General features: G+C 44.0%; 1 protein-coding gene across 1 annotated transcript; it reads right to left on the bottom strand.

Moving 5' to 3' along the window:
- Positions 1 to 874: 874 nt before the first annotated feature.
- Positions 875 to 9,632, bottom strand: LOC307173068 (uncharacterized protein; the record flags this gene model as incomplete). The annotated part of the gene is made up of 10 exons (XM_079895871.1): positions 9,546 to 9,632; positions 9,149 to 9,226; positions 8,552 to 8,941; positions 7,985 to 8,083; positions 5,720 to 5,782; positions 4,991 to 5,082; positions 1,578 to 1,695; positions 1,318 to 1,419; positions 1,050 to 1,220; positions 875 to 885 (listed from the first exon to the last, which is right to left on the bottom strand). Exons 3-10 carry the CDS (start codon positions 8,874 to 8,876, stop codon positions 875 to 877), a joined length of 981 nt encoding a protein of 326 aa, XP_079751997.1. The 5' UTR covers positions 8,877 to 8,941; positions 9,149 to 9,226; positions 9,546 to 9,632.
- Positions 9,633 to 10,656: the final 1,024 nt, after the last annotated feature.

Here is a 10,656-nt window from a genome sequence, read left to right as displayed (position 1 = left end):
TCTCTAAGTGAGTGACCCCTCCGATTGAGGGCACTGTTGAGCCCATGTGTAGCATCCTCTGTCAGGTCACCAAAACCTATAGAGGAATTGTGGGAAAAAATAGAAAGAGAAAGATGACACATCAAACAAAACATGACATTTGTAACTATTTTTGCATTTTACAATGCTGAATTTGCAACTTCAACATTATTCACAACTCAATGTATAAAGTAGAGTTCCCTGGATCTATCTATCTATCTATCTATCTATCTATCTATCTATCTATCTATCTATCTATCTATCTATCTATCTATCTATCTATCTATCTATCTATCTATCTATAAATAAATGATACTAAAATCTAAAGATCTTGTACATACTGCTAGTTTTGATGCACTCCAAAGTCTGTCCTCTGAGTGACTCCACTTCTTGCACTTGCTTCAGAAGGTACTTGATGTGCTGAGACATCTCCTTTACCAGGATGCTCTGCTCCTCCTCCAAGCGTTTCAGCAGCATTACCTGGTCGAAGATAGATCTCTTCAACCTGAAGGTGTTGCCCTTGGTTGGGGAAAGTAATGAAATAGTGGACAAGGAATGTTTATTATTATATTATATAAGTATAACAGAATTATGTTTTCTGAGAAATCTTTTTAGCGACAGCATTGGTTCTGTAGAATATAAACAATTTCAAAATATGAATAAAAGTCACAATAATATAATTTGAATTATATAATTCTCCATTCAAACTGAGAGCTTGTGAAATTGTGATGGTCAAGCATTTTATTTGTGATTACTACAGCAGAATAACATGGTGTTGATCTCACCATTCAATGTTTATGCTCCGTGATTAATATTTCCATATTTTGGTATTCATGATATTTTTTATTTCAATGTATCATCCCATTCCTGTGTTGTTGCATGACAAGTAACAAAAAGGACAATGGTAAATATGGAAATGTGGAAAATGGAATAAATTTTGTAAAGCCAATGTAGAGTGATGCCATAGGCTTATACTATGGAAATCAACTAAAAGAACAACAAGCTAAACTAGCAATTCATACATATCATACCATCTTCATGTCTCTCCCATGGTAGGATGTATCCCTCTGTCAGACTGCAAGCCAACTCCTCGTCAATCGGATCTCCTTCCACTACGGTGTTGTATTGCAAGACCTTTTCGTGAAGCTTCTTCTTCAACTCTGTCATTTTCTTTCTCTTTCTTTGTCTTGCCTGGTTGCTATCTGCAAATCGAAATGAAAAAAAAAACTGTCATAATCCCAGATTATTATTGTTTTTTTAAAGTGTTATTCGTTTAAATAACTTGATTTGACAACAAACCATGCTGACGATACAGATCTTGCTTCTTGCGCAAAAGGGTTACAATGATGTTCTCAATGTCAGCCCTTAGCTCTTCAGTACAACCTGGAGTGTAGACTCTCTCTAAATAGGTGAAACAAAACAATTGACAAGAGACATAATTAGTGACATTTTCAAAATATAGCCACCTTTTATTATTTGTATAAAGGTACAGTCATTAACAGATGTGTGTGTGTGGGTGTGTATATACACACATACATAGTGTACTTTACATGTTTTACCTGTGACCGCCCATTGTCTAACATCACACACCCACTGCTGTATTGTCTCCTGATCAAGGTTGTGCTCCTTCTTGATGTTGCTAAGGCTGGCAGCTTCCACCTTTGCCCTCTCTGTGATCTTTTAAATAGAAAAAATAACAAAATGTCCGAAAAAAGCTCTATGCACCACCACAATGCAAAAAAACACAAATTTTACTTGAGCTTTCAGTACAAGACATTCATCAGGACAGGTGTAACATTAAATAACACATTAAATATCTGTGTATACTAGCAAGCAGACCTCCCCTCAGTTACTTAAAATGAATAAAACATGATTATTATCAAAATAGTCGCATAATTTTTTCCGTAACATGATTAAACAATTAATCAACAAATAGTTTCAGATCTAGCTGTGTCACATTCACCGTCTGTCTTCGTCTTCACTACAGTTCCCAGAATCCTCCTTGTCTCCTCACCTGGGGTGCGTTTCCCGAAAGCATCGTTGGCCAACTATGGTCGCAAGTTCCGTCGTTACCAATAGAGTTCAATGGACATTGCGATGAACTTGCGACCATAGTTGGCTAACGATGCTTTCGGGAAACGCACCCCTGAACTCACTCCCTTCATTTACCACCTGTTCGTCATCATCATCTGCATCACCTGTCTTGTGTTCATCTGTCTGTGTATTTAAGTTCCTGGTTTTCACTCATCATGGTCGGTTATTGTTTGTGCACCAGCACACTGTTCAGTTTGTTTGCCCGTTGAGAATTAAACCTTTGCTGTTTTTGTACTTTTGACTACGCATCCTTCATTCATCATCTTCATCATCTACCCATGAGCGTGACAGAATAACCGACCAAAAGACAAGATGGACGAACACCTCAATTTCATCCTTGTGGCCCAGGAGAACCACGACATCCTGGATTTCTCCCGGAAGTTTTTTCAGCTCGCCCTCACAAGTTCTTTGGAGGATGAAACCCTCAGCACACTATTCCTGATCGGGGCTACTTTCCATCGTCCCCTCAACCTCCCAGACATCACTGGACTTTCCTGGAAAGAGACGGTAATCCGGTGTCTGGAGAGTGTTGCGCCCCGGTCAGGAATGTCACCCAACCCAGCACTTCACGCCAGTCCAGCCGAGCCCGCATTTCACGTCAGAGCTGCCGAGACCAAGGCAGTATGCGTCGTGCCCGCCGCCCCTGAGACTGTGAGCGTCATGCCCGCCGTGCCTGAGACAGACAGCGTCATGCCCGCAGAGCTTTTGTTTTCTTTTATTCCGTCGACCTTGAAGCTCCCTTCGCCGCTGGTTCCGTCCAGCTCAAAGCCTTCACCGCTGGTCCCGTCCAGCACAGAGCCTTCTTCACAGCTGGTTCCGTCCAGCAGAGACCCTTCACCGCTGGTTCCGTCCAGTTCAGAGCCCTCTTCGCCGCTGGTTCCGCCCAGTTCAGAGCCCTCTTCGCCGCTGGTTCCGCCCAGTTCAGAGCCCTCTTCGCCGCTGGTTCCGCCCAGCTCAGAGCCTTCTTCGCCGCTGGTCCTGCCCAGCTCGGAGCCTTCTTCGCCGCTGGTCCTGCCCAGCTCGGAGCCCTCTTCGCCGCTGGTTCCGCCCAGTTCAGAGCCCTCTTCGCCGCTGGTTCCGCCTAGCTCAGAGCCTTCGCCGCTGGTCCTGCCCAGCTCAGAGCCCTCTTCGCCACTGGTTTCGCCCAGCTCAGAGCCCTCTTCGCCACTGGTTTCGCCCAGCTCAGAGCCCTCTTCGCCGCTGGTTCCGCCCAGCTCAGAGCCCTCTTCGCTGCTGGTCCTGCCCAGCTCAGAGCCCTCTTCGTCGCTGGATCTGCCCAGCTCAGAGCCCTCTTCGCCACTGGTTTCGCCCAGCTCAGAGCCCTCTTCGCCGCTGGTTCTGCCCAGCTCAGAGCCTTCTTCGCCGCTGGTCCTGCCCAGCTCAGAGCCCTCTTCGTCGCTGGATCTGCCCAGCACCGAGCCCTCGTCGCTGGATCTGCCCAGCACCGAGCCCTCGTCGCTGGATCTGCCCAGCACCGAGCCCTCGTCGCTGGATCTGCCCAGCACCGAGCCCTCGTCGCTGGATCTGCCCAGCACCGAGCCCTCATCGCTGCCCAGCACCGAGCCCTCTCTGGTACCCGGGACTTTTCCCAAGTATTTTTTGGGGGGGGGCCATAGGGCTCCGTCCTGGCCACTCGAGGGGCCATGGCCACCTGAGGGGTCCTCACCACCATGGCCACCTGAAGGGTCTTCACCGCCGTGGCCACCTGAAGGGTCTTCTCCGCCATGGCCACCTGAAGGGTCTTCACCGCCGTGGCCACCTGAAGGGTCTTCTCCGCCATGGCCACCTGAAGGGTCTTCTCCGCCATGGCCACCTGAAGGGTCTTCTCCGCCGTGGCCACCTGAAGGGTCTTCTCCGCCATGGCCACCTGAAGGGTCTTCACCGCCGTGGCCACCTGAAGGGTCTTCTCCGCCATGGCCACCTGAAGGGTCTTCTCCGCCATGGCCACCTGAAGGGTCTTCTCCGCCGTGGCCACCTGAAGGGTCTTCTCCGCCATGGCCACCTGAAGGGTCTTCTCCGCCGTGGCCACCTGAAGGGTCTTCACCGCCGTGGCCACCTGAAGGGTCTTCTCCGCCATGGCCACCCGAAGGGTCTTCTCCGCCATGGCCGCCCGAGGGGTCCGCACCGCCATGGCCGCCCGAGGGGTCCGCACCGCCATGGCCGCCCGAGGGGTCCTCACCGCCATGGCCGCCCGAAGGGTCGTCTCCGCCGTGGCCGCCCGAAGGGTCGTCTCCGCCGTGGCCGCCCGAGGGGTCTTCTCCGCTGTGGCCGCCCGAGGGGTCGTCTCCGCCGTGGCCGCCCGAGGGGTTGTCTCCGCCATGGCCGCCCGAGGGGTCGTCTCCGCCGTGGCCGCCTTAAAGGCCGTCTTCGCCCTGGTCACCTGAACTGCCAGCTCCGCCCTGGAGGCTCCCTGTCCTGCCAAGCCACGCCCTTGTCAGCCTCCAGGGCGCCCACCCTCCCACCCCTTTGTTGGTCTGTCTACGGCGCGAGGACGCGCCTACCGGGAGGGGGGAGTAATGTCACATTCACCGTCTGTCTTCGTCTTCACTACAGTTCCCAGAATCCTCCTTGTCTCCTCACCTGAACTCACTCCCTTCATTTACCACCTGTTCGTCATCATCATCTGCATCACCTGTCTTGTGTTCATCTGTCTGTGTATTTAAGTTCCTGGTTTTCACTCATCATGGTCGGTTATTGTTTGTGCACCAGCACACTGTTCAGTTTGTTTGCCCGTTGAGAATTAAACCTGTTTTTGTACTTTTGACTACGCATCCTTCATTCATCATCTTCATCATCTACCCATGAGCGTGACAAGCTGTAGTTGGTGCATTGAGGGAAAGGGGCAGTGCTTAGGATCTCAATTATAATTTACCCTTACTTTGACATATCTGTGGGCTAACACTTGATGAAGGTTGTCCCTCTTTCTTCTGTTCCAACCCATGGCCTGTCGCGTTAGCATGTTCACTCTTCCTGATGAAAACAATAAGGCACCCACAAGCCAAATAGTAAGATTTCACATTCAAAAGGCAATAAGAGAAACCCAACAGACATGCCTAAACCCTATCACTAAAAGTTAGTTGAACTGGTAATTACCTTGAAGTAATACAATGATAACTTTCGTAAGAACAGAACAGAGAAACTTTGTTTTTTTAATTCCCTGTAAAAACACTATTAAGTATTTATTATTATTTATTTAGGCTACCAGAGCGTGTAATGTAAGTGTAACACCAACCAGCCTTTGTCATGTATTTTGTGACAAGTGCTGCCCTGGAGAGAAAGCTGTTCACCTATAAAGAAAATAATACAATTCAATTTTGGTCTCCATTACATAAAAATATTACCTACACACCATAGATCTTAAACCTGTGGTTTAACAGAAAACATGTGTACTGTATTATCCTAGGAATTTGGGAACCCTTATGCATGCATGCATTTTGAATTGCTAAAAACAACTGAACTGCCTGTTCTTTATTTTAACTCATACATAAAGGATGTACTTTATCCCTCACACCAGGCGTTTTACTTGACAAATAAGTGCATTTTGGTGTTATGGTTTCTATTAAGACTCTTTGTAGCCATAGTTAAAATACTGATAATAATACCATACCTGCTCCACTTCCTCGCCCACTGTGTTTCCTGCTCCATCCTGGCTTCTGCCACCCCATCTCACCTGCAACACAGAGTGAGAAGTGTTATGTAGCAGTACTTCAGAAGTTTTGATATAACATCATCCAATCAGGCATAACATGCACAAATGTAAAACTAATCCTTTGCATTGAAGATTGCTTGAATGTTATATATACATTAATGCATACAATTATCTCTAAAACATCTCATGACACAAGCTTTTTATTTGGCGGGGAAAAACAAAATCCCTGTCCTACAAATTTGAAAAAGCAGCTGAAAAGCAGTTAGTGAAAGATAACACACAGCACGTTCTATTATCTGACCCATTATTTCCCTATAGCTACAGCCATACCAGACTTAAAGTTATTGCATGTACCTCGCATTTTGCTGTATGGGCTTTGGCATGCATGACGCTCAGGAATGGCCTCATTTCTGTCAATGGCAGAAGCTCTGGTAAACCCTCTGCTACTTTGTTAAGGTAGGGCCAGTACCTAAAAAGCAGGAGCAGCATCATGTGAGTGTAACAAAGATCCATTTTTAATTGAAATCTAAAATGACTAACATCACTGTAAAGCTGAGAAACAAGACATTTTAATCATGGAGTTGGATTTGCAATATGACAATGAGGATTACCTGCATGTAACATCCATACAGAAGAAGGTAACATTTGCCTTCTTTGACATCTCTCTTTGAAGAAACATCGGGTAAGCAAATATTTATCCACGGTAATGGTTCAGTCCTCGTAAAAGAAACCCATGTCTGATAAATCAGAAGAAAATCTAGTGGTTAAGAAACAATTGACCCAGTAAGGCCTGGCTTAAGCACACATCTCTGTCAACTGAGTGCCTATAACAAAATATATGATAAATATAATACTTGGCTACTACAAAGGATACATAAATACCACTCTGCAAGCAAGCAAACGTGTGAAAGACTTGGATTGCCATTAAAACTCAAATATCAGACTCCAGGATCACACACACACACACACACACACACACACACACACACACACACACACACACACACACACACCTGCAAACTGCAACTTGAATGCCCTCCTCATCTATCTGAGCACCAGACTTTTTGGACATCTCTCTGCCAGCGGTGAACTTGGCAATACCGCAGACAGCACTGTCATTTGTCTATAAAGTCAGTTTATAACACATTTTAAGATACATAAAAACACAAAACTAAAATATCTGTATAAACAACTATTATTAAAAAAAATTAATAAAAAAAAATTGCCTCTGACAAGATCAACAAAGGTAGCAACTTCCTCGTCCTTGGCCAGGAACAAGCCCTCATATATGGGTGGCTCCTCAGTCCTGTCCATGATAAGATAACATGCGTCAGTAATAAAAAATCACAAGTACTACATTTACTATTTGTTAAAATGTAAGTTATGATCACTCAAAGACAACCCGAAGGGCTACTATTTGTGTTAGATAAGTCTAAAAAAAAATACCTATACCTACCCTTTGGACTTGCTGAAGCGGTAATGCTTTCGGTTTCCATCAGAGCAGACAGCCAACATGTCTGGAGAACATGCTGGGCACTCAAAATGATGGACCTGACACATATCCTCTTCTTTGTATTCACAGAAGGTAAACTCAAAAAATCTCCGCTGAAATGTATCAGCACAGATACTACCTGTCTGCATATTAAGAAATGATTGGTTAGAATTTTTTGAAGCAATGCCCACAATTAAATATTAGGTTTACAGTACTATAATTTTGTTTGTTATATGTTTCAATGATATTCAGGCAGATTTACCCTTCCAGCTTGAACAGATCTGTGCTCCAACATTTTCAGGAAGGCCTGCCTGGACATGGCTGGTGCAGTCACCTTCATATGCTCAAACGAGGTGAAGACATCAAACTTGTATAGGGTCTGGCAGCTGGTGCTAGCTGGCCAGTACCGATAAACAAGCAGGTCCTTCACCTCGGGAGTCCATTCTGCAGAGCATGATGGACAGGATTTCCGAGGCAAGCAGACATTGTATTGTCCTGTGAACAAGTGAATATACTGTACTGTAGTCAAGACTAAAATAATTTCAGTAATCAAATTGCAACAGATTGCCTTCTATACAGAGATACAAATATATGATATATTAGCTATTTGACATGGCATTTGGGCATTGTCTGAAAATGACACGGTGATAAAAAGCTTTGCGTTGCACACAGTGGTAAAGTTCTAGTACAATAATACTTGCACAAAAAGGAGGGCTTTCAGAACAACATACCATTGATGGTGACCACAGAAATATGCTTCCCTGGAGTGATTGTGAGGTCATGAGTGCATTCACAAATTGACCTTGGTGCAGGAACAGGCAGTTGACATACTGCAAAACAGAAAGAAGTTATGAAGGGTGTATTTACAGCTTCTCCTCAGTCCCTTAGATGCATTTCCCAAAACGCTAACCTCATTTTCAAAATAGTGCTTTAAAACCCAACAATTAATCCAAACTGGCCACACCACTATTCCACCTGTAATTGTCATTATGTTGAAACAGCATGTAAATGCTTAAGCATATTTTGAAAAATATTAAGACGCAATTGACTTAGCTGGTCAAAGATATGCTGGACAGAACTGTCAAAACCAATCATACTTTTGTTATTCAGCTATTAAATTTCACACTTGCACTTTAGAGTTTTTAGAATAAGCTTAGAATGAGATTAGCATTTTAGAAAAAATGTCTAAGCCATTTAGAAACACTGTTAAATATAAACATGTGCACTATCTACAACAACATTTGGACAATTACACTATAAGTATGAGACAATTTGATATAATGCTAATTTTAACATACTTTGTTCACAAAACTGAGGCTGGCCATTTTCATTCACCACCACAGCAGTTGTAGGGGGAATGGGCTCAAGAAATCCATGGAACACAGCCTCTCTGTCATGGAAGACATTTCTCTTGTGGGCCTCCATGTCACAGGTAGCACAGAGGAACTCCATGTCCAGTGGTACACAGTCCAGGCACCTAATCACAGCTTCTACAGCACAGCATCTGTGACAATTTTGGATGAATACTCTCTCGGCTGAGAGCTTTGCATCCAAAAGCATAGGCCTAGCAGTTTTCATTCTCACATCTGTGAGAAGCTGCCTTTGTTCCCAAGCAGAAACCATTCTGTCTGTTCCCTCCGGAACCTGGACTGCAGTTATGGTGTCCCTTAACTCTTGGAGTCTTGTTTCTAAAAAACAAAAATATACATTCACTTGTCCTTAAAAGGTGACTCATGATTATGATCACAAGTATATATCAGTTATACTATGAGTCTGTAGTGGAAGCATAGACAAAACATAATGCTTAATTATGATTAAATAAATGGTGGAAATTGGAAAAACTGTAGTGTAGTGTAACTACACTACTGTACTACTGTAACACTCAGTATTCTCACCAAGACTTGCCAACTCTTGATCTTCTATCTGAAAGCCCTCCTCATGCACAGGATCCCTTCTTCTGGATTGAGAAGCAGCTGCAGAGACAGTCATTTTGCTTAACCCTTTGATCAATATAACATGAAACCAATTCATTTCCAAATGAAAATATTCCATAAGGACTGGAGGGAGGGAAACTATATAAATTATTAATACACAACACAAGTAAGGATTATCAGTCGCATGCTCTTTAACTATCTTCTATATTAGTAAGAACATTTTTCACAAACATTGCAACACCATTTTGTCAAAGTGGTATCTGACTCTCATTTTATAATACGTGTAACCACCAAAACACTATTTAACGAATTATCTTTATTCTTAGATACAGTAATCATGTTTTAGTAAAGAACAAACCTGATTCAGGGCAGTGTGTTTCCCGACGTTTCTCACGCCTGCCTGTGACCAGTGGATTAGTGAGGGATCTCTTCCTCCTTTTCCTCGTTTTTTTTTAGGAAAGGCAGTTTCCATGGCCATGGCAGCCTATATTGCAGAGCACTTATATCAGCAGCACTTATAATTGAGCATTATTCAGTAATTGCATAAAAGGGTCTTGCTAACCATTTACATCACATCTATAAAAGCAAGTATTTTCAGACTTAGGCACTATTTGCTTATCATGACAAGCCTTACCCTGGCCTCATCACTAATTAATGCTGCCATGTGGATCCTGGCATCATTGGGATCATCAAAGACCATCATGTCAGAATTGAGGGACATCACATACAAATACAAACAATATAAAAACAATACACAAAATGAAGAAAAAGAGAAAGAGAGAGATCGAAAGAGACAAGTGAGAAAGTCAAGTCATCTTCATTTATATAGCGCTTTTAACAACGTAGATTGTTTCAAAGCAGCTTTACAGAGATAAGCGGATAATTTAAGGTAACAGATATTGTTTTGGCTTTATAGCAGAGTTAAAGGGGCTCTAGGTAACTTTTTAACCTTAACTGAACAGCTTCGGAGTCAGTGGAATGGTTATATTACTTATTTTGGGTTGAATGGTGGTGGTTTCGCACCCCCCTGGTGCCCGAGAGCGGAAAAAACTCACTTGCAACTTTGGGACGCGGGTCGGTGTCAGGAAGTATCGCGTGATATCAGGTCTCGCGATGTAACGAATTGCTTGACGGCACTGCACACGTAATTACACGCCCCCATTCAAGCACCGGCTAGCTAAGCAAAGGGCATCGATAGATTTAGTTATGGCTGAGCCTGTAAAAAGAAGCAGAAAGCTAGGAAATCTTTGTCGGAGGACCAACGAAAGAGGAAACGGGAGACTGACCGAGCAATAAGTCAGACTCGAGTAAAGTTAAATATCGGACCGGCTTTTTCAGAATGGTGAGAACTGAGAGAAACAGAAGCCTGCAAAACGGATGCTGACCTGGCCTTATTGCTGTTGCACTTGTAAGTATCTTTGGAATAAACTGTGTTTAATATTTAAATTTCAAGTAATTGTGACCTCAGG

The sequence above is a fragment of the Squalius cephalus genome (genome assembly GCF_949319135.1).
Source record: "Squalius cephalus genome assembly, chromosome: 15".
Taxonomy (NCBI): Eukaryota; Metazoa; Chordata; class Actinopteri; order Cypriniformes; family Leuciscidae; genus Squalius; species Squalius cephalus.
The sequence above is the reverse complement of the archived record's forward strand: the minus strand, read 5'-3'. Positions and strand labels throughout refer to the sequence as shown.